At 39.9% G+C, this 22,942-nt stretch overlaps 1 protein-coding gene across 2 annotated transcripts in view; it reads left to right on the top strand.

Annotated features, from left to right (window-relative positions):
• The first annotated feature begins 1,176 nt into the window (after positions 1-1,176).
• Positions 1,177-22,942, top strand: part of Snx12 (sorting nexin 12) — a 58,737-nt gene continuing 36,971 nt past the window's right edge. Inside the window, exons 1-5 of one of the 2 annotated variants that reach the window (XM_051179485.1) lie at positions 1,178-1,486; positions 7,230-7,325; positions 8,438-8,562; positions 9,556-9,646; positions 11,021-11,409. In XM_051179485.1, the coding sequence (XP_051035442.1) occupies positions 1,184-1,486; positions 7,230-7,325; positions 8,438-8,562; positions 9,556-9,646; positions 11,021-11,044 (639 nt within the window). In that variant the 5' untranslated portion in view covers positions 1,178-1,183 and the 3' untranslated portion in view covers positions 11,045-11,409. Of the gene's footprint in view, positions 1,487-7,229; positions 7,326-8,437; positions 8,563-9,555; positions 9,647-11,020; positions 11,410-22,942 lie in introns of those variants that run through there. The other variant, XM_051179486.1, reaches the window with a different exon arrangement.

The raw sequence follows: 22,942 nt of genomic DNA, 5'->3' as shown, positions 1-22,942 counted from the left end.
CAAAATATGCAGATACATAAAAAGACTTATTTCAAAATTAAAATAATAAAATAAATAATTAAAAATATGGGACATGGATAAATCAGTCTTTTAAAATGTATATTTAAGGACTGGGGTTATAGCTTATTTGATAGACCTTGGATTTGATCCCCAGCACTTCGAAAAACTGGGTATAGTGGAGCATGCCTATAATCCCAACATTTGGGAGACACAGGCAGGAGGGTCAAAAGTTCAAGCTACAAAGAAAGTTGAAACCAGCCTGGAATACGTGAGGCAATGTCTCAAAACTGGAAAAAAAACATAACTAATATTCCTAGCTGGACATGGTGACACAGACCAGTAACACCAGAAATCAAGAGACATTGACAGGAGCATTGTTACAAGTTTGAGGCTAGCCTGGCCTACATACGAAGTGCTTGGCCAGCTGGGATAAATGTAAGACTCTGTCTCAGCATGTACATGTGTGCAAATACATTTTACACATATGTATTTATGTTTTCTATAGATGTTCTCATGTAGACACATATCTTCATCATAGGCTGTAAGGAAGCTCAGAGCATAGCCAAGTATGGATGGGGTTCTTCAGAATATAGACAAACATTACGAAATAAACGCCCTGAAATAAAAGAAATGAGTACACCTGGAATTAGTTGTTATGTAACAACATGTGGAGAATGAAGATACACCCATTATTCCTGAAAAGCAAGAATATGAAATCATTATTGTTTACCCAGTTCGAGTTTGCTGCTTCCCTGGCACCATCATGTGTTGCTTACCGAACGCTCAATTGTGTGTAGGTTGAACTGAAACTATCAGTGGCACTATCAGTGGGGCTGCATTCTACATGTTTTGGTACAGTTGTCGGAACCCCACTTTCCAAAAACCATTCTCCTATTTTCATGGAATCCGCACTTATTTAGGACCTCGCGGGGCAGTGCCCACTGCTGATTGAGGCACGGGACCAGACAATTTCTGGGGTTGAGGAACCCAGATTGGTGGAGCCTGAGTGTGCTGCTTCTCAAAGTATTGGATAGGGAGTATTGCAGATGCAGGTTCCGGGGCAGCTACCAGTACCACCCGGAAGTCTGAATGACGCTTTCACCATAAAGTATAAGCCCTAGTCAGCATTGCGATTATTCAGGGCGACGGGCCGAGACTCCTCGGGTGGTGTGTACGTGCACGCATGCGTGTGCGCGTGCGCGTCGCCACTGTCTTCTGTGGGTTGGCTGGTTATTTTGCAAGCGGGAGGGGCCGTGCGCGCTCTTGCCTCAGGCCTCTGTCCCCCACCCCCTTCGCCGGTACCGGTCTCTTCTTCGGAAAGATGTCGGACACGGCAGTGGCTGACACTCGGCGCCTTAATTCGAAGCCTCAGGACCTGACCGATGCTTATGGGCCACCAAGTAACTTCCTGGAGATAGACATCTTTAATCCTCAGACGGTGGGCGTGGGCCGCGCGCGCTTCACCACCTATGAAGTTCGCATGCGGGTGAGTCACGGGGTGAGGGAGACAGCTGAGGGCGGACGACGCGGGAGGGGAGGGGGCATGGGGACGACTAACGGCAGGGAAGCTTGGAAGGGGTCACATGAGGATTAGGGCTTGAAAGGTTTGAAGGGAAGACTGCAGACTCAGTTGTGGCCTGAGGGTACAGAAAACTCCAGAGGGGACTTCGGGCAGGGGCGAAGGAAAACAAGTACTCACGAGGCAGAAGTGAAGCATGGCTGGACAGGGTGTGGAAGATGGACAAAGATTAGTGAGGAATTTAAGTAGATTGGAATCATGATTGACAGAAGGACGAAATGGGAGGGTGGAAGAAGGCTGGGGGATGGAAAGCCAAGGAGATGTATCTCTGGGTCCCATAACTAAACTAGGTTATGGAAGTCAGTCCAAAGGCGGGGGGGGGGTGGGCGGGGGAGGGCGGGAAGGCTGGGCTTCTTTCTAACGAGATCTCTCTGGGATGATGGAGTTAAACCTTTTAGTTCTAGGAAAGACTACGGGAAAAGAGACAGCGGGCTTGTGAGAGAGAGCAGAAATAGAAAGGCAATCTTGAGACAGAATGCTTTGCTGACTTGTTTAAAATTTACATCTGAAAGAGAGAAATGTTTTATGCTTAAGTTTCTTAGGTACCACAATGCTGAGTCTTACGTGAAACCTGGCCCTGCACTGGGATTGGTGGATTGTCAGTTGCTGCTCCCATCCTCTGCTGATCCTTTAGATTTGAAGTATCCAGAATGTTTACTTCAGTTTTTATTGGCTCTTACTATTTTTTCTTTTTTTGTAAAAGGCCATTTGCCTTTTCTGTCCCTAGTCTGTAGTTACTTTAATACATGACATTTCAGAACTGCTCTAGGAATGGTTTCTTCAGTTTGCACCCCAGGGGACTTTATTCTCTTAGTCCACAGTGCTTACTTAGTCCATAGTGCAGGGATGGAATGTGCAGATAGAGTACATGGTTCACAAGGGTTTTTTTTTTTTTTCCTGTTGAAGTGGAACAGGTTAAAAAAAATTAAGAACCTTTTTTTTTTTCTTTTTAGTTTTCTTTGTATTTTCTTCTCAGTTTAGACATCCGGGATGTGAATAGCATCCCTCTTGAATAGCATTGAAGATCCAAGAGACATATGGTGCTTTCATTTTTTAGAAGAATTGAGTAAGAATGTGTATTCTACCTGTGCTTGACAATCTTAGAGAGAAATGGTACTCTCCAAACTAAAGGGGGAAAAGTGATAGCAGCATGAGGAACACTTGTTTTTTGTTTTGTGGTTTTTCAAGACAGGGCTTCTCTGTGTAACAGCCCTAGCTGCCCTGGAACTAACTCTGTAGACCAGGCTGGCCTCAAACTCACAGAGATCTGCTTGCCTCTGCCTCCCAAGTGCTGGGAATAAAGGTGTGATTCAATACACTTGGATAGGTTTTAGATTTTGTATATATTTTTAAAAAGTAGAAGTCAGAAAAGCCTGTAGTTTAAGTAGTTTTTCCAAGTGCATATAATAATATGAGATAGGGCTGGGATTTGAAACCAAGTCTGTAACTCCAAAGTCCATGTTCTTTCCACTGCTTGCTTAAGGCATAGTTGTAAAACTTAGTCTGCAAAATGTAAACTGAGCTTTTTCATCAATCCCTTCCACAGTTCTAGTTATATAATGTTGATAGAGTTGATGGTGGTTCTTCATTCTGTGGGTTAGAGTTGATTTGAGGCTTTTCCTGTTTTATTGAAGTCTAGTTTTTGGAAAAATATGTAAAATAATTTGTATTTAATTTCCCTTGTGCTGGGGATTTAATTCAGGCCTTATGCATGCTGAGCATACTCTCCCATTGATCTACACCTTCAGCTCCATATAATAAAAATTGACAAAGCTATCTCTTTAATTTTATTCAGGATGGACACTGCATGCCTGAGGAGTCTGGAGAGGTGCTATATTGATATGGATGTTTCTTTTTTTTCTCCTCTCCCCAAGACAAACTTTCTCTGTGTTGCCCTGGCTATCCTGGAACTCACTTTGTAGACCAGGATGCCCTTAAACTCAAGAAATCCATCTGCCTCTGCCTCCCAAGTGCTGGGATTAAAGGCTTTCACCACTGGGGTTGGCTCGTATGGATGTGTTAATGTGGACTTTAATTTTGTGTTTTTCCCCCTCTCCTTTTACTTTATTTTGTGCTGAGCAGAACCTCAAAGCCCTCAATATTATACGATTCTGGCTTCCTCATATGATTTTTAGTTGGGAGCCCAGGGACTAGCCTTCTTAGATTTCTAGATGCTGAGATGGAAGAACAATATTTTTACCATCCAGTTTGGTTTTCTTTCTTTTTTTTTTTTGAGACAGGGTTACTCTGTATTGCTTTGGATGCTGTCTTGAAACTGGCTCTGTAGACCAGGCTGGCCTCAAAGTCACAGAGATCCACCTGCCTCTGTCTCCTGAGTGCTGGGATTAAAGGCACATACCACCAACACCCCTCAGGCAGACAAAATGACATTTTTAAAATTAAAAACTTTAAAAGAGTATTTATTTATGTCTGTGTACCATATGCCTCCTGGAATGACTTATGGATCGTGGTGATGAGCGACCACATGGGTGCTAGGACTTGAACATGGGACTTTCATATGAACAAGTTCTCTTAAACATTTTCTAACCCCTTTAATTTTTTTTGTTTTTTAGTTTTCTGAGACAGGGTCTCTCTCTGTACATTTTGGAGCCTGTCCTGGAACTCACTCTGTAGACCAAGCTGTCCTCAAACTCACAAAGATCCACCTGCCTCTGTTTCCCCATGTTCTGGGATTAAAGGTGTGTGCCACCACTGCCTGGCCCCTTTAAAATTTTTGAAACTACATTTCTATTTATTTTGTGTTCAGGGGAAACGTTGTAGGACATGTCAGGGGACAACTTGCAAGTCTTGGTTCTCTCCTACCATATGTGTCCTAGAAATGGAACTCAGGCTGTCAGATTTGGATGCAGGCACCTTTACTTGCCCAATAATCTCAGCAGCCTCCAGTTCCTTATTTACTGTTTTATTTTGTTGTTGTTTTCTGAGTTTCATGCAGCCTAGGCTGGCCTAAAACTCATTGTATAGCTGAGCATGATGGAACTACTGGCCCTTCTATTTCCAATTCTCAAGTGCTGGTGTTATAGGACTTTGCCACCGTGTTTGCTTACTTGAGAATTTCATACAGTGCATTTTTACCATATTTACTCTTATTCTCCCCTTAATTCTTTCCTTCACCAACTTTGAGTTGCCTTTAAAAACAAAACAGAAGTATCTAGTCCAATTTGTGTTGCCCATATACTTCTGGGTATGGGGCCAACCATTGGAGCATTGTGGACAGACCTGGGCCACACTCTACAGAAAGCTGATTTTCCCTCTCCTATTTTGTTTATCCTTTTAAAGAATTGTTTAGATGTCAAAATGTCCATTTAAATGTATTGATATTTCTTGGACCTTGAAGATTTTGGGTAGAGTTGGAGCTAATGTCAGTTGGTCAGTTATTTGGTTGAGGAGATTATTTCAAAACTTCGGAACTGTAAAAATAGATGTAGCAAGGACCATGTGAAGTTCTACCAAACTCCAAGATACTCCTTTCTTACAAAGAGGTAGTTGTGTTGAGAAGAAAGAGATGGTTCCTTTTATTACCCACCCATTGTTCCGAATAGGCTGGCAAGAAATATGGTCTAGATTACCATATGCATTTGATCATTTTCATTTAGAACTTGTAGACAGGCCTGAAGATTTGGGCCTTTTATGTGTTATAAGCTCCTCTTACCACTAGAACCTGAGGAGTCTTCTAAATGATTAAGATGAAGAAATAAATAAGTTACAAAAAGATAACTTATATAAAGGTTGTTCATTCTGCATTTTTTAGATAAGGGGTAACTAGCTCCATTCTAGTTTCTATTGAGTAATTGAGTATTGATACCTTACATTTTAGGAGAAGCAAAAGTTGTCATGACTTTTTTGTTTGTTTGAGACAGTGTCTCATTATGTCATCCTGGCTAGTCTAGAACTCTTTATGTAGTGGCCTGGCCTCAAACTCAGAGATCTGCCTGACTCTGCTTCTCATGTGCTGGGATTAAAGGGATATACCACTATGAACAGTCAGGTGGTTGATCTTAAGATCATCATTTAGTCATGTAGACAACATACAGGATGCATAAAATATCATCAAGAAAACCTGGGTAACACTTTATATATAAATTGTAGAGGTGGAAGGATCAGAAGTTCAAGGTCATCTGTTGCATAACAAAACCCCTTAGAAATAGGAATGTGGGTATATTTCAGTTGGTAAGTACTTGTCTAGCATGTATAAAGCCATGGTTTGATACTCAGAACTGCATGAACTGGGTGTGGTGGTACACCCCTGTAATTTCATAAGGAGGCAGGAAGATAAAAGGTTATCCTCAGTGACAGGGAGTTTGAAGTCATCCTACGCTAGCGACAGGATCTCAAGGAAAGTTAATGTCCCAGAAGGGATCAGGGAGGAGGTAGACCACAATAAATCCAGCTGGTATTACTAGGAAAACTTTTCTGAAGTGAGAATTGAGCTAGGACTCACAGAAAAGATTGGAATAGAAAGGCAGAGGGAAGCATGTCTTGGAGGTCTAGAGAATAGTCTGAAATAGCCGTACTTTTGATTTCAAATGACTTAAGTTTAATTATATGGCAAATCAGAGTAAAAGAATAAATAGCAAGAGATAGACAGATAGCAAAATATTGTCAAGTCAGGTACTCAACATATCCAGCAGAAATTGACTGGGGAAGCACAGTCCCAGACAGTAGAGTGTCCTCTCTGGTGAGGCTTCTAAGTAAAAGAACAAATAGCGTCAGAAAGGTATCATCAGGCATCCCCAACTCCTGATTGAGCTTTCTCTCCATGGCTGTGCTTCCCTTGACTGAGCTTCAGCTTTTCTACTGCAGGCATTTTTATATCACAGGATGAACATCTGTAGGAAATGGCTTACCTTCAAGTTGTTTTCAGGACTTTTTACTGTTGGAGCATTTTGTTGCTCTCCTCCCTCTGTAGCACAGAGATAGAAAGGAAAGCACATCCCCAGACAGGGGTTCTTGGAGGACAATTTGAAACAAACGTGTGGGTCTGAAATGGGAGTGGGAAACTCATATGAGCTCAAATAACACATGATTTACCAATACATTGTACATTAGAACATGACTGTGAGTCTTCTCTGTAACATAAATTTTAAATAACAAAGGCTTTTATGTGTGTGTGGGGTGGAACCAAGAGCCTTGAGCATGCTAGGCAAGTGCTCTATTACTGAACTACCTTTCAGCCTAGCAAGGGACTTCTGATCCCCAATTGTGATATGATTGGGTATGGTAAGGGTTAATATATACTTGGTGGTGTTTTGGAAGAGTTTTCGGTATATGATCCATAGGAATAATTTTTATTTTTTTGGATGCTGTGAGTCAAGCCCTGGTACTCAGACAGAATAGGTGAGCGCCTTACCACTGAAATATATCCTCAGTCCCACAGGAGCTGTTTATTCATTGAGACTTTTCCAGGTAGTCCCCACAGGTTGGTTGAACAGAACTTATTGCCTGTTTTCAGTTTGGTTGCTTGTTATTTTTGAGATAGGGTCTCACCATGTAGCCCAGGCTGATCTGGAATTCCCTATGTGGTCTAGGTTAGCTTCTAACAGCTGATCCTCCTGCCTCAGCTTCCTGAGTGTTCAAAGTATATGCCACAACATCTGGCTTCTCTTCATTCATTCTTTCTTCCCTGTAGACAAACTTACCTATCTTCAAGCTGAAAGAATCCTGTGTACGGCGACGCTACAGTGACTTTGAGTGGTTGAAAAATGAACTGGAGCGAGATAGTAAGGTACATCTCATCCTTTAATTAGTACCATTGGAGAAGGTGATCCACATAAGCTTAAGGGTGTAAGATCATAGCCCATAAAATCTTGAAGTAGATAGGAATGGTGAACACATTTTTATAGGCTCAATCCCAATATATTGGTCCTGGGGGATATTAAGACTTGAAAGAGGTTTAGGACAGGGCTCTTGTTGCTTTGTTTGCTGGTTTTTGGGTTTTGTGATTTTTTTTTAAAAAAGACAGTTTCATTGTAGCCATGACTGTTCTGGAACTAGCTCTGTAGACCAGGCTAGCCTCAGACTCAAAGATTCACCTGCGTATGCCTCCCAAGTACTATGATTAAAGGCATGTACCATCACTGCTTGGCTGACTTTTATTTTTAAAAGTGTGTGAGTATGTGTGTTATATGGTGTAAGGGTGCATGCTGGCCAGAGGAGCTGGTTATATGTCTGCTCTATCTGCCTCACACATGTTATACAGGGATTCTCACTGAATTTGGAGCTAGGCCAGAAATCTCTGGCAATCCATCTGTCCCTACCCTCCATCCCCAGCTGGACTTTTTTGTTTGGGTCCTGAAGTTCATATTCAGGTCCTCATGCTTATGTAGCCAATGTTCTTCTCTGATCAGCCATCTTCTCAGCCCCATGAACAATATTTTTAACTATTACTTTGTTTAGTTGTTTGTAAAGTAACTCCTATAAGTGCAAAACTGTCAAAAGCTTAGCTAAATGCTTGGATGGTGCTGGGTTGTTAAAGAAAATTAAGAGTGCTTGAAGTTTATTGCCTTCCTTTTGAGATGGTAAATCTGTCCTATAGAAATCAAGTTGGATCCATATGAGCCAACCTTACTTTTCTAAGGTTTTAGTTGGACCTGGGCATAGTGGATCCCAGGCCTAAATGAGATACACAGTTTACCTGGCAGGTGAAGGCAGGAGTACCAGAAGTTCAAGGTCATCCTTGGCAATGTAGACAGTTTGAGGCCACCTTGCAGCTATGGGTGGAGGAAGGAGAGAGAGGGGGAGGGAGGCAGAGAGAAAGAGACAGAGAGCACATCCTTTACTTTCTCACTTGCTTTTTTTTTTCTTGCCCTCTCCAACTGGGCTGCTATTTGACTGCAGATTGTAGTACCACCATTGCCTGGAAAAGCCCTGAAGCGGCAGCTCCCTTTCCGAGGAGATGAAGGGATCTTTGAGGAATCTTTTATTGAAGAAAGGAGGCAGGGCCTCGAACAGTTTATTAACAAGTAAGCCAATTTCCTGGCTGCTCTGCTTACTGTGTTTGTCATCATGAAATCTTTCTCCCTTTCCTCCACTGCCCATTTCTCTCCTCCTCTCCCTTACTCCTTTGTTCCATACTGTCCTCTTTCCCTTTTTGCTGGGGATTGATTCCAGGGCCTTGTTTATGTTAGGCAAGCACTCTACCTCTAATCATGATCTTTGTTTCTTTCTTTTTTTTTTTTTAAAGAGCTCTGGTGATTTTATTAAAGGAAGGCTTTTCTGGTTTACTACTTCTCACCAGTCTGTTCTGGCATGCTTCTAATAATATCAGAGTCACCTGGGTCAATGATAGCCAGTGTGCATACTCTGTAGTACTTTCCACATGCTGTGCCCAATTCAATGTTATTGCCACTGTAGTGATGGACGCCGGTTTTAGCCAACATGGCATAGTATTCTGTTTCAGATTTCCTCAAAGCCGGGCAGTTGTTGGCGAGGATAACTAGCCTCACTTTGCCCTGTCTGATCATTTTGAGAGTCTGTTTATATCCCAGGATGTACTTCTCACTTTTCATAACAAGCTAGAGCCTAGAGTTGATTGACTCTGGGGACTTTTTGCCACCACCATCTTCCTGCCTTAGGTGTGGGACAACCCCCAATCAAGAGCAGCCCCATCATGATCTTTCTATATTTTTTCCTACTTTGTCTTTTTTGTAATAGGTAATATGATATAGTGGGCAAATGGATAGTAAAATCTCCATTCCTGTGAATAATTTCTGGTCCTGTATGTTAAGGCCTGAGAGTGTAATGCATGTTAACCCTTTTGATTAGAATTTTCCTACCCTGTCCTTCTGTTCAATTTCCCTTCTACAATATTACAGTTTAAGTCATACCTCACTGCTGTCCTCTAGAGGCTCAACCCTAAGGGCTGCCTATGTCCTTTCTCTTCTTCATATTCCCATTTCCCTGCCAATTCTCTCTGATCCCCGAAACTACTAATAACCATTTTGGTCTCTTTATAGAATTGCTGGGCACCCACTGGCTCAGAATGAACGCTGTCTACACATGTTCCTGCAGGAGGAGGCAATTGATAGGAACTACGTCCCTGGGAAGGTGCGCCAGTAGGAGTCCCTCTCACCACTTGCCCTCTACTTTACCTGCTGAAATGACATTGGTTTTTACACTAAGCCTCTCTCTTTTTGATCTGAAGTTGGCTGCCCATCCCCTGGCCTGATAGTCTGTCTTGCATTGTGCCCCTTGGTACCAGACTATACCATGTGGGCACTCTGCTAGTATCTCTTCTCTGAAGAGAGGTGGGAAACCACAGGCAGATGCTCTTTGCTTGGGGTTGGGGTAGGGGAGGGATTGGACTGGAAGGCAATTTTTTGGGCATTTTACTCATGCCAGAAGGCTAGCCTTGGGGGGGGGAGGGGGGTTTGTGCTAGTGAGGCACTGGGATATATTACTGATGCTGCAAGTCTAGGGGCTTTTTCTTATACTTAGGCTTTACCAGGAACACTGAATAGGGAGAATCTCTGCTTTTCCTACCTGCATGACAATTTTTCCTTTTTTGGGGGGAAGGTGGTAAAGACCCAAAACTTGTTTTTTTCTAGTCCTGTTCCCAGTTTTCTCAGCAGTTTTTTTTTTGGGGGGGTTGGTTTTTCTCTCCCTTGTTGCTTTTCATGGCAGTAATCCTCCTAGAGTTTAAGCAGTGTGATATGTGGATCAGGGTGTATGGGTTTTATGGGCCCATCATCAAGATTACTGCAAAGTCAAGAAAGCCATAGGGTAGTAGGCTACTCTTATTGCCTAGCCCCTATCCCTTTATGGCTCCCTACTCTGGCTGTCTATATTTTTGCTCACTAGCTAATGAGTCAGTTTGGGCCAGCAGTTCTCCCTCCTCAAACCATGTGACTTTATGGGTTAGCTTTGTGGGTTTGAAGGAATAAAAGCAACTTACCACTGCCAGGTGACTTCCTGAATGGTGGAGGGGAGGGTCATGTTCTAGGTTCCTCTATGTGGTAAGGAAGAACAACAACAACATCACTTTCCTCCTTCCATTCTTCCTTTTCCCATCTCATTTAGTGCTGTCCCAAGGGCAGAAGTACACACATCACAGTTTCTGATTTCTCCTAAGCACTTTGAGCTGTTGACTGGGTCTCAGAGGCAAGAGTTGTCTGCTACCTTCCCCAGCTTGGTCACAGGGTTATTGAACTGCCTGCACTTGTTTCCCATGGAACTCCAGTGTTGTCCCCAGACATTAAATAGGGCTGGCAGCTAGATGTAGAGTTCCCAAATCTTAGAGGCTAAAACAGCTTCTTGAGAATGGCAACTCTCCTAGGCTACTTTTGGGAAAGTGGTGGTTTCTTTGCTGGGACCTGCTGTCTGTCCAAATGGTGGGATGAGAGCAAGTAACTCTGGTGCCGGGTGAAAGTTGGGATTCTGTTTAGACTCCCTATCATGGAAGGATTTGTGTTTTCTATGTAGGTCCTTGGGGAAAAGGATTGCTGATTCTGGTGTGATTCTGGTCAGAGAGATCAGGCTTAGATTTTGACATGGGTCTTGGAGCCCATCTCAGTGTTGAAGATCCTTGAGATAGATTAGCTCTCTAGCTGCTGAGCCCATGCTGGGGGCTGAGAAGCCCCTTTCCCACCTCACCAGTGTCTGTGTCCTTGCTGCCTTTTGATTTGTATCCTCTGTTACAGATATTTTTTTTTTAATATTTCTTCTTTCATTGTGCACAAGTGCTGAGACTCTGAGGCCCCACTTCTGCTGTGTATATATCCTGACTTGGGGCTTTTATTCAGCAAAATGTTCATTCTTCTGTCAGACAATGTCATATTCAACTCTGTTCATATTAAACCACTGTGAAGCAAGCCTCCGTTTTCCTCCTTAAGTTGTAAATTTACTATTTCCTAGTGTCGAGTGCATGCTGGGTATTGTGTAGAAGTCATGCAACATGGCCATTGTCCTGAGGTGATGAGTAAGCTTTGCATTTATATTACATTATATAGAAGCAGAATCTGGGCTGCTTATTGTAGTTTACTGATGGTTTCTTGTAACTTATAACTGACTTTGTCACATAAATAATGCATCTCTTTCCAGGAAGTAGCCATATAATACCTGTGCTTTAGATGAGATTTAGAAGATTTGATTTTTATGTTTGTGGGAGTTTTGCTAATTAGAGTTGAATGTATTTACATTATGTGTTTATATATGCATATGTAATTTGTCAAAACATAAACATACATAAAGACCCATCTTCTGGTATACCCACATATCACCAACAGTTTCTTTCATTGTTCTTTTACCTCATTTGATGTTGCTTCATTGTGTTGTTTTCCAAACAGATTTGATGCAGACAGAAAAGTGGGTGAAATCCTGAGAACTTCTGATGGGTCTATGTTTTCATCTAATATGGTCTTATATAAAGTGGGTTCAGGAAGGTTGGAATAAGGGAGATAGGGATCTTATCATTTGGTAAATTAAATATAGAGTGGAGGCAGGAGGGTCAGGGGTTCATGGCCAGCCTTCACTAAGTGGTGAATTAGAGGCCAGCTTAATCGATATGGGACCTTGGCCTCCTAGAAAACCTACTTTTAATTTAAAATGAAATAATGGTATAAAAAAGGATGTGTTCAAAAGATGAGGACATTACAGAGACTTAAGAGTGATATGTGGTTTTAAATAGAAGAGTCAGCTGAATTAAAGAAGTTACGAAAATTTTGATCATTAAAGAATGAGATGATTAAAAGATATCTGAAGGAATAGGAAGAATAGATATTTCTGTGAGATAAAGGAAAGATGGTCAAGAGATACAGCCTTAATAGGCAGCAGTATTACAGAATGAACTGAAGAATAACTTGAAAAAGTGGCTATAAAATAAAATACTAACACTATTTTAGATATTTAGTATTCAGCTAGGTAAGTGTAGGGCAGGGTAGTCAAAATACAAGTAAGATGAGTGAGTATATTCTATTTCTTCACAGACTTCATGATCCAAGAACTCTTTAAGACAAAAAGTGAGAGATAAATATGAAAGAAAAAGATTTACCATATCTAACTAATTATATTCCCTTTTCCCACTTCCCCTGTTACCTGAGACAAGGGTTCACTTTGTAGTCCATGCTGACCTGGAACTTGTGATCCTCCTGTCTCTGCCTTCTGGGTGATAGCATTGTATGGATGATTTCTTTTTATTATTAATTTTAATTTTCAACAAGTCCAGTTTCTTCTTTTTGGAAGAAAATTGGCCATTTTAAACACAGTCACTAGGTCCTCTAAGAATCTTGAATCCAAGTCCAGTGAATGTTTGGTTCTAATGAATCCCTTTTTCCATAGCTCAGAAAGATTCTAGGAGACAGAAGGTAATAACAAATCTTTCACATAGCTAGACCTAAAAGAAGCCTACATCTTAACATTCCAAAGATGCCGTACCTACCCTTTGACCTATTGGAGATGAGAAGTTGAGCTAGTAAAGGTGGGAGAGGTGAACAACAACAGGCTGCACAGGATTTTGTATGATATGTATCCTAGGTGAGACACTTCTGTGTTGAAATACTTGGTGTAATAATTTAAACAAAATCACCTGCTGTGGAAATTCAGACCAGCTGCTCACTGAAATGGATATTTCTTCATGTCCTTGTGGGCTGTTGAGTCATTCCTGGTATTTTCTTAGGTACAATAACCATTCTAATTTTCCTTCACTTGTTTTTTTTAACCCTTTTATCTTTATAATTCTGAAATTTCTCCAAAGTCTTCACTTGTGTATAAGCAGAGAGTCTAAAACTGAGTACTACTTTAATTACAGCCGAAAGGTTAGGTGGTTGCTACTTTTTTTTGCGATGGAAGAGAGAGAGAGAGAGAGAGAGAGAGAGAGAGAGAGAGAGAGAGAGAGAGAGAGAGAGAGAGAGAAAGAGAGAAAGAGTTTAAGCTTTTTTGAGATGGTTCAGGTAGTTGAGGCTGGTCTTGAACTTCCTATGGAGCTGAGTATGTAGCTCCCGATCTGCTGATTCCATCTTCAAAACACTTGCACTACAGGCATGTGCTACCACACCTGGCCTTTTAAGTTTAGTTTAAAATATTTTAGACAGGGTCTTACTTTGTACCTCAGGATGACCTATAACTCATTATTTTCTTAGTCTAGGCTCAGTCTCATGGGTTATCTTCCCACCTCAGCCTTCTGAAAGCTGGGATTGCAGGAGTTAAGTCACCATGCCCAACTTCAAGATTACTTTTAAGTTATAAACTCATGAATAATTTAATTTGTGGTTCTTTACTTCTCCCCTTCTGACCACCCACCACTCATCATTTATCTTTTTTTTTTTTGCCTTGCTTATACAACAAATTATCTTCTTTAATTTTAGATTTTTTTCTGTTCTTGTGCGCACGTGCTTTTTTTTTTAAAAATACATACTCATATAAGACATGCAAAGTATGAATAATTATCAATATCACTGATAAAAGGGTTCTTTAAACCCTTTGAAGGCTCCTTTAAATAGGTAGTTTCTATGGTGGCTTTGTCTGTTTTTAAGAGTCTCATTCTATCACTGGCTGGCCTCAAACTTTGTGTAGCTCAGACAGGTCTTGAACTCTAAGAATCCTCTGGCTTTAGCCTCTGGAATGTTATTTATTGTTGCATGCCAACAAGCGTGGTTCTTCTCTAGTGGTTTCAAGTTTTTGTATGTAGATACAAATTTCTTTACCTAGAGAAACTGAAGGTAAATGTTTAAGATGGTTAACAGAAACTGTCAGCTAGAGATAGATTAAAAATTAGAAGAAGGCTAGAGAGATGGCTCAGTGGATAAGAGCATTTGTTGCTCTTGGGGAGAGCCCTGATTGAGTTTTCAGCACCCACATGATGGCTTACAACATCCATAACTTCAGTTCCATGGGATCTGATGTTCTTTTCTGACCTCCATAGGCACCAGGCACACCCATGGTACATATCTATTCAGGCAAAACATTTACATAAGAGAAAATAAATCTTTGGGAAAGAGAGGTGGTCAGTGGGTAAGAGCAGTGGCTACTCTTCTAGAGGACCCTGGTTTAATTCCAAACACCCACACATCAGCTTGCAACCATCTGTAACTTCATTCCCAGGGACCCCACATCCCCTCTTCTGGTTTCCATTATCACTGTTTTTTACATGGTGAATCACAAAGAAATTAATAAATACCTTTCTTCTTCTTCTTTTTTTTTTTTTTTTTTTTTTTTTTTTTTTTACTTTTTGCAACATGGTTTCTCTGTGGCTTTGGACTGGAACTTGCTCTGTAGATCAGGCTGGCCTTGAATTCACAGAAATCCTCCTGCCTCTGCCTCCCAAGTGCTAGGATTAAAGGCTAGCGCTGCCACCACTACCACCACCACCACCCAGCAAATACTTTCTAAATTAGGAGAAAACTGTAGTTCTTAACAAAATAATAAATTTGTAGAAATTTTATTCATGTATGTGTTTCTTTTTTTTAAAAAAATATTCTATCAGCAATGATTTTTTGTCTAGTTTCAGTAAGCTCTTAAAACATTTTTGCTAACAGGCACACACATTTTAGTTTGTTACATATTTTTATTCTAAAACACACTAATTTTTTGTTGAGAGTCAGCTTTTCAAGACTGTGAAGGCATATACTTTTTTTTTTTTTTTTAGACAGGGTTTCTCTGTGTAGCCCTGGCTGTACTGGAACTCTCTGTAGATCAGGTTGGCCTCGAAGTCACATAGATCCGCTTACCTCTGCCTCCCAAGTGCTGGGATTAAAGGTGTACACCATTTTTTGAGACAGGACCTCACTATGTAGCCCTGGCTGGTCTGGAACCCCCTGTGTAGACCAAAATAACCTCAAACTCACAGAGATATGCCTCCCCGTTGCTGGGATTAAAGGGGTACATTACCACATCTAACTACATTTTAACTTTCTTACATATTTTTGTTCTAAAATTTAAATACAGGGACATCTAATATTCATGAGACAAAAATATCTCATACTATGTCATCAGGCTGAAGACTCAGGGAAATCTGAAAGGAAGTAAAAGAACACCAGGGCTAGAATAGAAACCTGACTTCTGGTTCTGGCTGTGAATTGTCCCATGACTTCAAGCTTTTTTTTTTTTCCTCAACTGAAAAATGAAGATATTTGATTGAATGATCACAGGTATTTCACTGAGTTTATAGTTGCCCTAACCTTCAATCTTCTAGATGAAAAATTTTGGTAGTAGTAACTTACATGGAGACCATGATAGCCTTGAACTTTCAGAGATTCTCCTTTCCATGGCTGTGATTACAGGCATATGCCACTACACCCTGCTATGGAGTTATTCCTATTTAAATTACATAAATTACATATAACTTGATTTGATTACAAGAGTCTCTTTGTTCAAATTCAAAAGCAGTTTATATAAATGAACAAAATTTAAACAAAACAAGCATATAAAGTAAAATGTGAAAGATGTTTCCTTATTCTTCCCTCTTCCCATTCTCTAAAATTGACATTTAACTGGTATATCCTAAAGCTGCCTTTCCCTTCTCCCTCTTCCCTCTGTCCTCATACATACAGGAACATCTACACATATGTATAGTTAAAAAAAATAGAACACTGTATTATTACTATTCAAATTAATTTAATATGTTATGGGATGTACTCTGTATTTCTTATATTAATACATGGACACTTGCTTCATTTAGAGAAATGAAAAGAAAATGGCATAACATTCAATAGTATAGTTTTATTATAATTTCACAATTCATCTATTGATGGAAACATGTCTCCATTCACCGTTATAAATACTATATTTAATCTTTCTCATGTGTCTAAGTATTTTTGTAGGATAATTTTTGAGAGAAGGAATTGCTGAGTCAAAGAGTGTGTGCAATTTGTACTTTGATAGCTATAGCTAAATTACTTTTTTTTTGAGACGGTCTATCTGTGAAGCCCTGGCTGACTGGGAATACACAGAGATCCACCTACCTTCCAAGTACTGGATTTAAAGGTGTGTGTCACCAAGCCGGGCTAACTTTCTTTATGGGTATAGTTTAGATGCCCCCCCACTTATGTCAAATGACTGTTTCTGCTATTACCCCTCAAATGAGGAAATTCATGTTTCCTCACAAGACTTTTCCCTCCTAAATGTGGTAAAAATTTAAATAATCTGCAATTATCAAAAGAATTTGGTGAAAATGCTATTTTCATAATTCTAATTTGCATTTCTTGATGCTTCAAGTTGTAATAATGCCAACTGTTATGAGTTTACAAATTTCTGCACACATTTAATTTTGATCATTCTAGAAGCAGTAGCTTTCTGTTAAAGTTTTTTTTTTTTTTTTTTGAGACAGGGTTTCTCTGTATTGCTTTGGAGCCTGTCCTAGAACTCGCTCTGTAGACCAGGCTGGACTTAACTCACTCACAGAGATTTGCCTGCCTCTGCCTCCTGAGTACTGGATTAAAGGCATGCACCACTACTGCCCAGCTAGATCCTTACCATTTTAACAAATTTAGTTATCACTCTTAAGTTAATGGCCCTATTTTTTCTGACTAGCCTTTGGGGGACAGTGAAGTTCATTAGTCCATTGGCAGTGCAACCTTGTTGAAGGTACTCTTAAGACCAGTTCACTACTCAAGGCAAAATCCATAGCAACTCCCATGGATCCACATGAAAATATAATTTGCTTCTTGGGCCCCAACTTGGACCTCTTCTTTTGTTATTTTTCCTAGAGCCAAAACTTAAATTCCAGGAAGGGACCAAACAAAAATGATGGTGGGTTGGGGAGGGGACCAAGAACAACATGCTGATTTATAGAAAACCAAATTAAAAGATCCCGCTCTTTTGGTTGTCTGTGTGTCGATCAGAAATGAGCAAGCCTGTAGTTGTTTGTATGCTTCTGGAGGCACATTCCCTCTACTGTTTGGTCTCTTAATGAAGGGAAGGACCACAGGAAGCCACTGGTATGGGAAAACAATGGGTATGCTGTGATGCTGCTTTTGAAAGTTAAGGTCTGCCTAGCTTCTGTGGCTGAATTAGTAATGCCCCACTCACAGCCTGAACACCCTTCACAGTCTTACACTTTACATGTGTCTCAGAGTTATCACCTGTTTGGACACAGTTAACTCAGGTTATAGTTTTTATGGCTGTTAAATGAAGTCTTCCCTAGGCTGTACATCTTCCATCAAGGCCAACTTGGACCTCTCCCTTTGATTTGATTGCTGAGGTCCTGGGGTCTGAGCAGTGGAGCATTTTCTGGCATGTTTGACCTTCCTTGCTGCCATATCACCACAGGATTCTTGACGGAAGCAGGAAAGGCCACAAAAGCTGGCGACTGAAGATCCTTGTACCAAGTCCATTGGAAGAACAGATGTGTGACCTAGAAAGTTTGTCCATTCCTGTGCTACCATTTCAGCCAGTCTCCTGTCATCTGATTTTACTCTGTACTTGTCTACACACATCAATTTACCATAAAAAACCATTGTCTTATGTTTTTATTTCCACAAATTACCATGCTTTAAGTTCTCATTCAGTGTTTTGGAAATGTTATTTACTAGATTCATTAAATGTCACACACACACACACACACACACACACACACACACACACACACACACACACATATATATATATATATATATATATATAGCCATAGTATGATTATAAATGGTTTAACTGTTCTCTTATTGATAGACTACTGGATTATTTTAACTTTAATATTACTTTTACAAACAATAGTGGTGTGACCATTCTTTATTTGACTCTCTATTTCCTCAAATTGTGATCACAGGACTCCATTGAAAAATAACTTTTCTCAAGCCAAGAATTAGAAAGGTAAAATCGACATTTAATTTGTAAGTTACATTGATATCTGCCCTAGCAAAAGACAACTGAGTTCTCATATCTGCTTTCGTCTATTGTTTCCATTGAAGTATATCACCTATATTATTGCAAAATATGTATATATGTATGCACATATATATAATAATATTCACTATTATAAGTTTTTTGAGATGGGGTAATGCTATGTAGCCCTAGCTGGCCTGTCACTTGTGATATAAACCAGGCTGGCCTCAAACTCATGGCAATCCTGATGTCTTGGTCTTCTAAGAGCTGAGATTATAGACATGTGTCACTACATTTTTTTGTTGTTTGTTATTGTTGTTTATTTGGTTTTGTTTTTGTTTTTTGAAACAGGATCTTACTGTATGGCCTTATGTGGTTGGAACTCAATTGTGTAGACCAGGCTGGGCTTGAATATACAACAGTCCTAATGTCTCTGCCTTCCAGGTGCTGGAATTATAGATGTTCATACTGACTGTTTAACCATTTTAAGTGGCATTAAGCATGTCTGCATTGTTGTGCTCCATTACCACCATACATCTCAATACATTTTTTTCATCTTTACAATTTAAACTCAGTAACTCCCCATTACCTCTATCAGCCACCATCTTTTCTCTTTGAATTTGACAATCACAAGTATCTCATCTAAATGAAATGTTGCTTACATTTTTGTTATTGCATTTTTATTTGTGTGTGTGTGTGTGCACTTGTAAATACTACAGCACACATGTGGGGTCAGAGGGAAACTTGCAGGAATCCGTTTTCTCCTTCTACCACATAGGTCTTGGAATTGAACTCAGGTTGTCAGGCTTGGTGATGAGTGCCTTTACATGCTGAGCCACCTCACTCACCCTTATTTATTTTTTTTGTGACTGACTTCTTTCGCTTTAGCATAAAATTAAGGGTCATTCATGTTGTAGCACATGTCAGAATGCCTTTCCTTTTAAAGTCTGGGTAGTTTTTCATTCATTCCCCCATCCCATTGTGTTAATTCATCTACTGAGGACACTTGAATTGAGTTTTAACTAAAAATGTAATTATGATTATTCATTTATTTATTTATGGATGTGTGTGTACACCTGTATGTGCATGCTAGGGAGTGGGTATGTAGGTCAGAGGACAACTTGTGGAAGTTGGTTCTCTGGTTCCAGTATATGGGTCCTGAGAATTGAATTCAGATTGTCAGGCTTGGCAGTAAGCACGTTTAACCTGCTAAGATGCCTCACAGCCCCCATTTTTAAAATTTTATGCATGTGTCATATATATGTATGGGGGGCATGAGAACAACCTTAGGTGTCACCCTTAAGAACTCTATTCCCCCTCCGTTTTAAAAATACTCAATAAGTATATTTCCTTGAGATCTCTGCCCAATATGCTTATGTTTAAAAAGTGATGATGAACATAAAAATATTAAAAAAAACAAGTAGCACAACATAAGCTGCTCTCAAAGTTTCCCATTGTTTTAGCAAGCACATATAGCTACTAGACTGAACTGTAGACTTACCTGCTGTAAGTGATTCCCCATGTCAAAGTTATCGCCCTTTAACTTAAATATTTTAGATGATGAAGATACGTGTCTCCAGAAGGTATTTAACCTTTATTCTGCAAATCGAGTTTTCAATAAATTCATTTGGGGACTCGAGCCTGGTAGGGATTCCTCCACTTACAGCCAGCCTCTAGTACAATAGGCATTTAGTATAAGATTTGCCTGAAGTTTTCTGCTCTGATACATTTATTTATAGTTTCTATTTTAAATGTTAGATTCTTAGTTTTCTTCAATTTTAGCATAATTCACCCATGCTTCCAGGCTTCCTGAGTTCCTGTCAAAAACTGTGATGGAGGGCTAGGTATGGTGGCCCACATCTTTAATCCCAGCACTCAGTGTCAGGCTGATCTCTGGAGTTTGAGACCAGTCTGGTTTACAAGGAGTTCCAGTACATCCAGGTCTGTTATACAAAGAAACCATTTCTCCATACCCACTCAAACAAAACAAAACAAAAAACAAAAATAAAACAACAACAACAACAAACCCAAACAGACACACAAAAACTGTGATGGTGTGTTTTTTGGTTGTTTGTTTATTTTTGTTTTTTATCACTTTGCAGTAACCCTGGGTTACTGGAACCCTCAGTGACCTCAGATTTTATTCCTGCTTTTCACACTCAACAATCAAATAATTCTCAAAATATCTATGAGTCAATCTGTACTTCAAGGCAGCCTCCCTCTTTTTTCCCCCATCTTTTTTTATTTTTGAAATTAGAATTACATCATTTCTCCTTTGCCTTTCCTCCCATACACCCCTTCTTTGCTCTCTTTGAAATTCATGGCCTCTTTTTCATTAATAGTTGATACATAGTTGTATGTATGCATATATACATATATTCCTAAATACATAAAAAGAACTTGCTCAGTCTGTATTACTTGTATGTATGTTTTCAGGGCTGACAATTGGTATTGGATAACCAATTGGTGTATTCTTCCCTGGGGAAGACTATTTCTCCTGCTCCCAGAATTCCGTAGTTGCCTGTAGTTCTTCATGTATGGTTCAGGCCTCGTGGGCTCCCCCCACCATCCACTTTGGCATGTTTATTGTCCTTGTTCAGCTCATATTTAGGCAATCATGTTGGTGAGACTTTATATGTGTAGCTTCTGCTATTACTAGGAGACACAGTCTTACAGCAAACCCTTGATAATCTCTCTTGCTCTTAAAGTCTTTCCTCCCCACTCTTCCTCAGTGTTCCCTAAGCCTTAAGTGCAGAAGTGTTTTGTAGATGATCTATTTGGACTGGGAACCACAGTGCTGTGTTTTGATTGGTTGTGTTCCTCTGTAGTGGCCTCTGTTGATAAAGAAAAGTTTCCTTGATGATCTTTTTGATATATGGTCTCTCACTGGCCTAAAACTCAACCAATTAAGGTAGAATGATTGGTCAGCAGGTCCAAGGGATCCTCCTGTACCCACCTCCCCAGCCCTGCAATTACAAATGTGTATAATCCCTGGCTTTTTTAGGTGGGTCCTCATGATTGCAAGGCAAGTAAATACTTTACTGACTCAAGTATCTTCCCAGACTTTTTTTCATTTTGGGGCCATTATGAATCAACTACAAGGAAACAGATTAAACAATTGATGAAAAGAATTTTTTTGATACAGGGTTTTTATGTAGCCCAATCTGATCTCGAATTTACTATGTAGTTAGTCACATACCTAGTGCTAGGTGCCACCACACCTGATTTTCATAGTCCTGGCTGTTAAACCTGTCCTCATATACACTCTATATGCTTAGAGAAGCATACTATCAACCAAATTATATCTCTAGCCCTGAGGAAAAGTATTTAAAAGCATACTTTCAGACAGGGTCTTACTATGTAGCCCAAGTTACCATGAAGACCAGAATTGCCTTGAATTTACAGAAATGTGTGTCTCTGCTCCCCTAGTTATGGAATTAAAGGTGTGTGCTACCACACACAACTAAAAAAATTTTAATACATTTATTGTTTGAGAGATTCACACATGTATACAATGTACTTTGGTCATAACCACCGTTCACTCCCTTCTCTACCTCATCCTAGACTTTCCTCAAATGTTCACATTCTAAGTTCTTAGCATCTTTTTAAAAATAACCCACGGAGTGCAGTGAATGCTGCTCATATGTGTATGTGTGTAGTTTTAGCCACAAAACATGGGCAACCTACTGAGGGCCATATCTCCAAAAATTGACTCTCCCTACCTCATCCCTGGAAGTCTACTAACTCCTCAGGTAGGGATGGTGCTTCTTGAGCCCCTCCCCCCACGCTGGAATGCTGACTGTCTTGGTCATGTGCAGGCCCTCCAGGCAGCCACGTCTGCTGTGAGTGTGTGTAAAAGGCCCTGTCATGTCAGAAGACAACTGTTTCAGTGTTGTGTTTCTTAACTTCTGTCTCTTAGAATCTTTAAGCTTTCTTTTTCCACATTGTTACCTGAGGTAGGGAGGTGTGTGTGTGTGTGTGTTTGTGATATTGAGCACTGCATAGTCACTTATTCTCTGTACTTTGACCAGTTGTGAATGTGTGTATTAACTTGCTATCAACAGCAAAAAGAAAAAAAAAATTGATGAGGACTGAGAGCTCTGGTAATCTATAGGTATAAAGAGTTTAGAAGGCAATTTGATATTATGTGTATTGGGCAAAATAATAGTAAGTAGCTTTACCCCCTAGGGTGTATGACCTCCCTAGCTATTCATTGTTGGCTAGGTTTATAGTACAAGCATGAATTCCTTTCCATAGAGCAGGCCTTGAATACAATTACCTTCAAAACTCTTGTAGTGCTGAGGATCAAGTATTTATCCAATACAAGGTTGTTCTGAATGGTTTTTAATTTTATACTTAATGTATTCTTTGACAATTTTATATATGTCTGTAATATAGTTCAGTCACATTTACTCTCTCAGTTTTATTCTATTCTTGAAACTGTTTAGAATTGGGTTTTGTAAATGATATATTTGTGCCTGGTAATGTTTTTCTAAATAGGTAATTAATTATCCCAACATTTTCCTCAGTGATTTGAAATGCCATCTATATCATACATTTAATCTTATTATATACCTGAATCTCTTCCTG

Source organism: Phodopus roborovskii, unplaced genomic scaffold (assembly GCF_943737965.1).
Source record: "Phodopus roborovskii unplaced genomic scaffold, PHOROB, whole genome shotgun sequence".
NCBI lineage: Eukaryota > Metazoa > Chordata > Mammalia > Rodentia > Cricetidae > Phodopus > Phodopus roborovskii.
The sequence above is the reverse complement of the archived record's forward strand: the minus strand, read 5'-3'. Positions and strand labels throughout refer to the sequence as shown.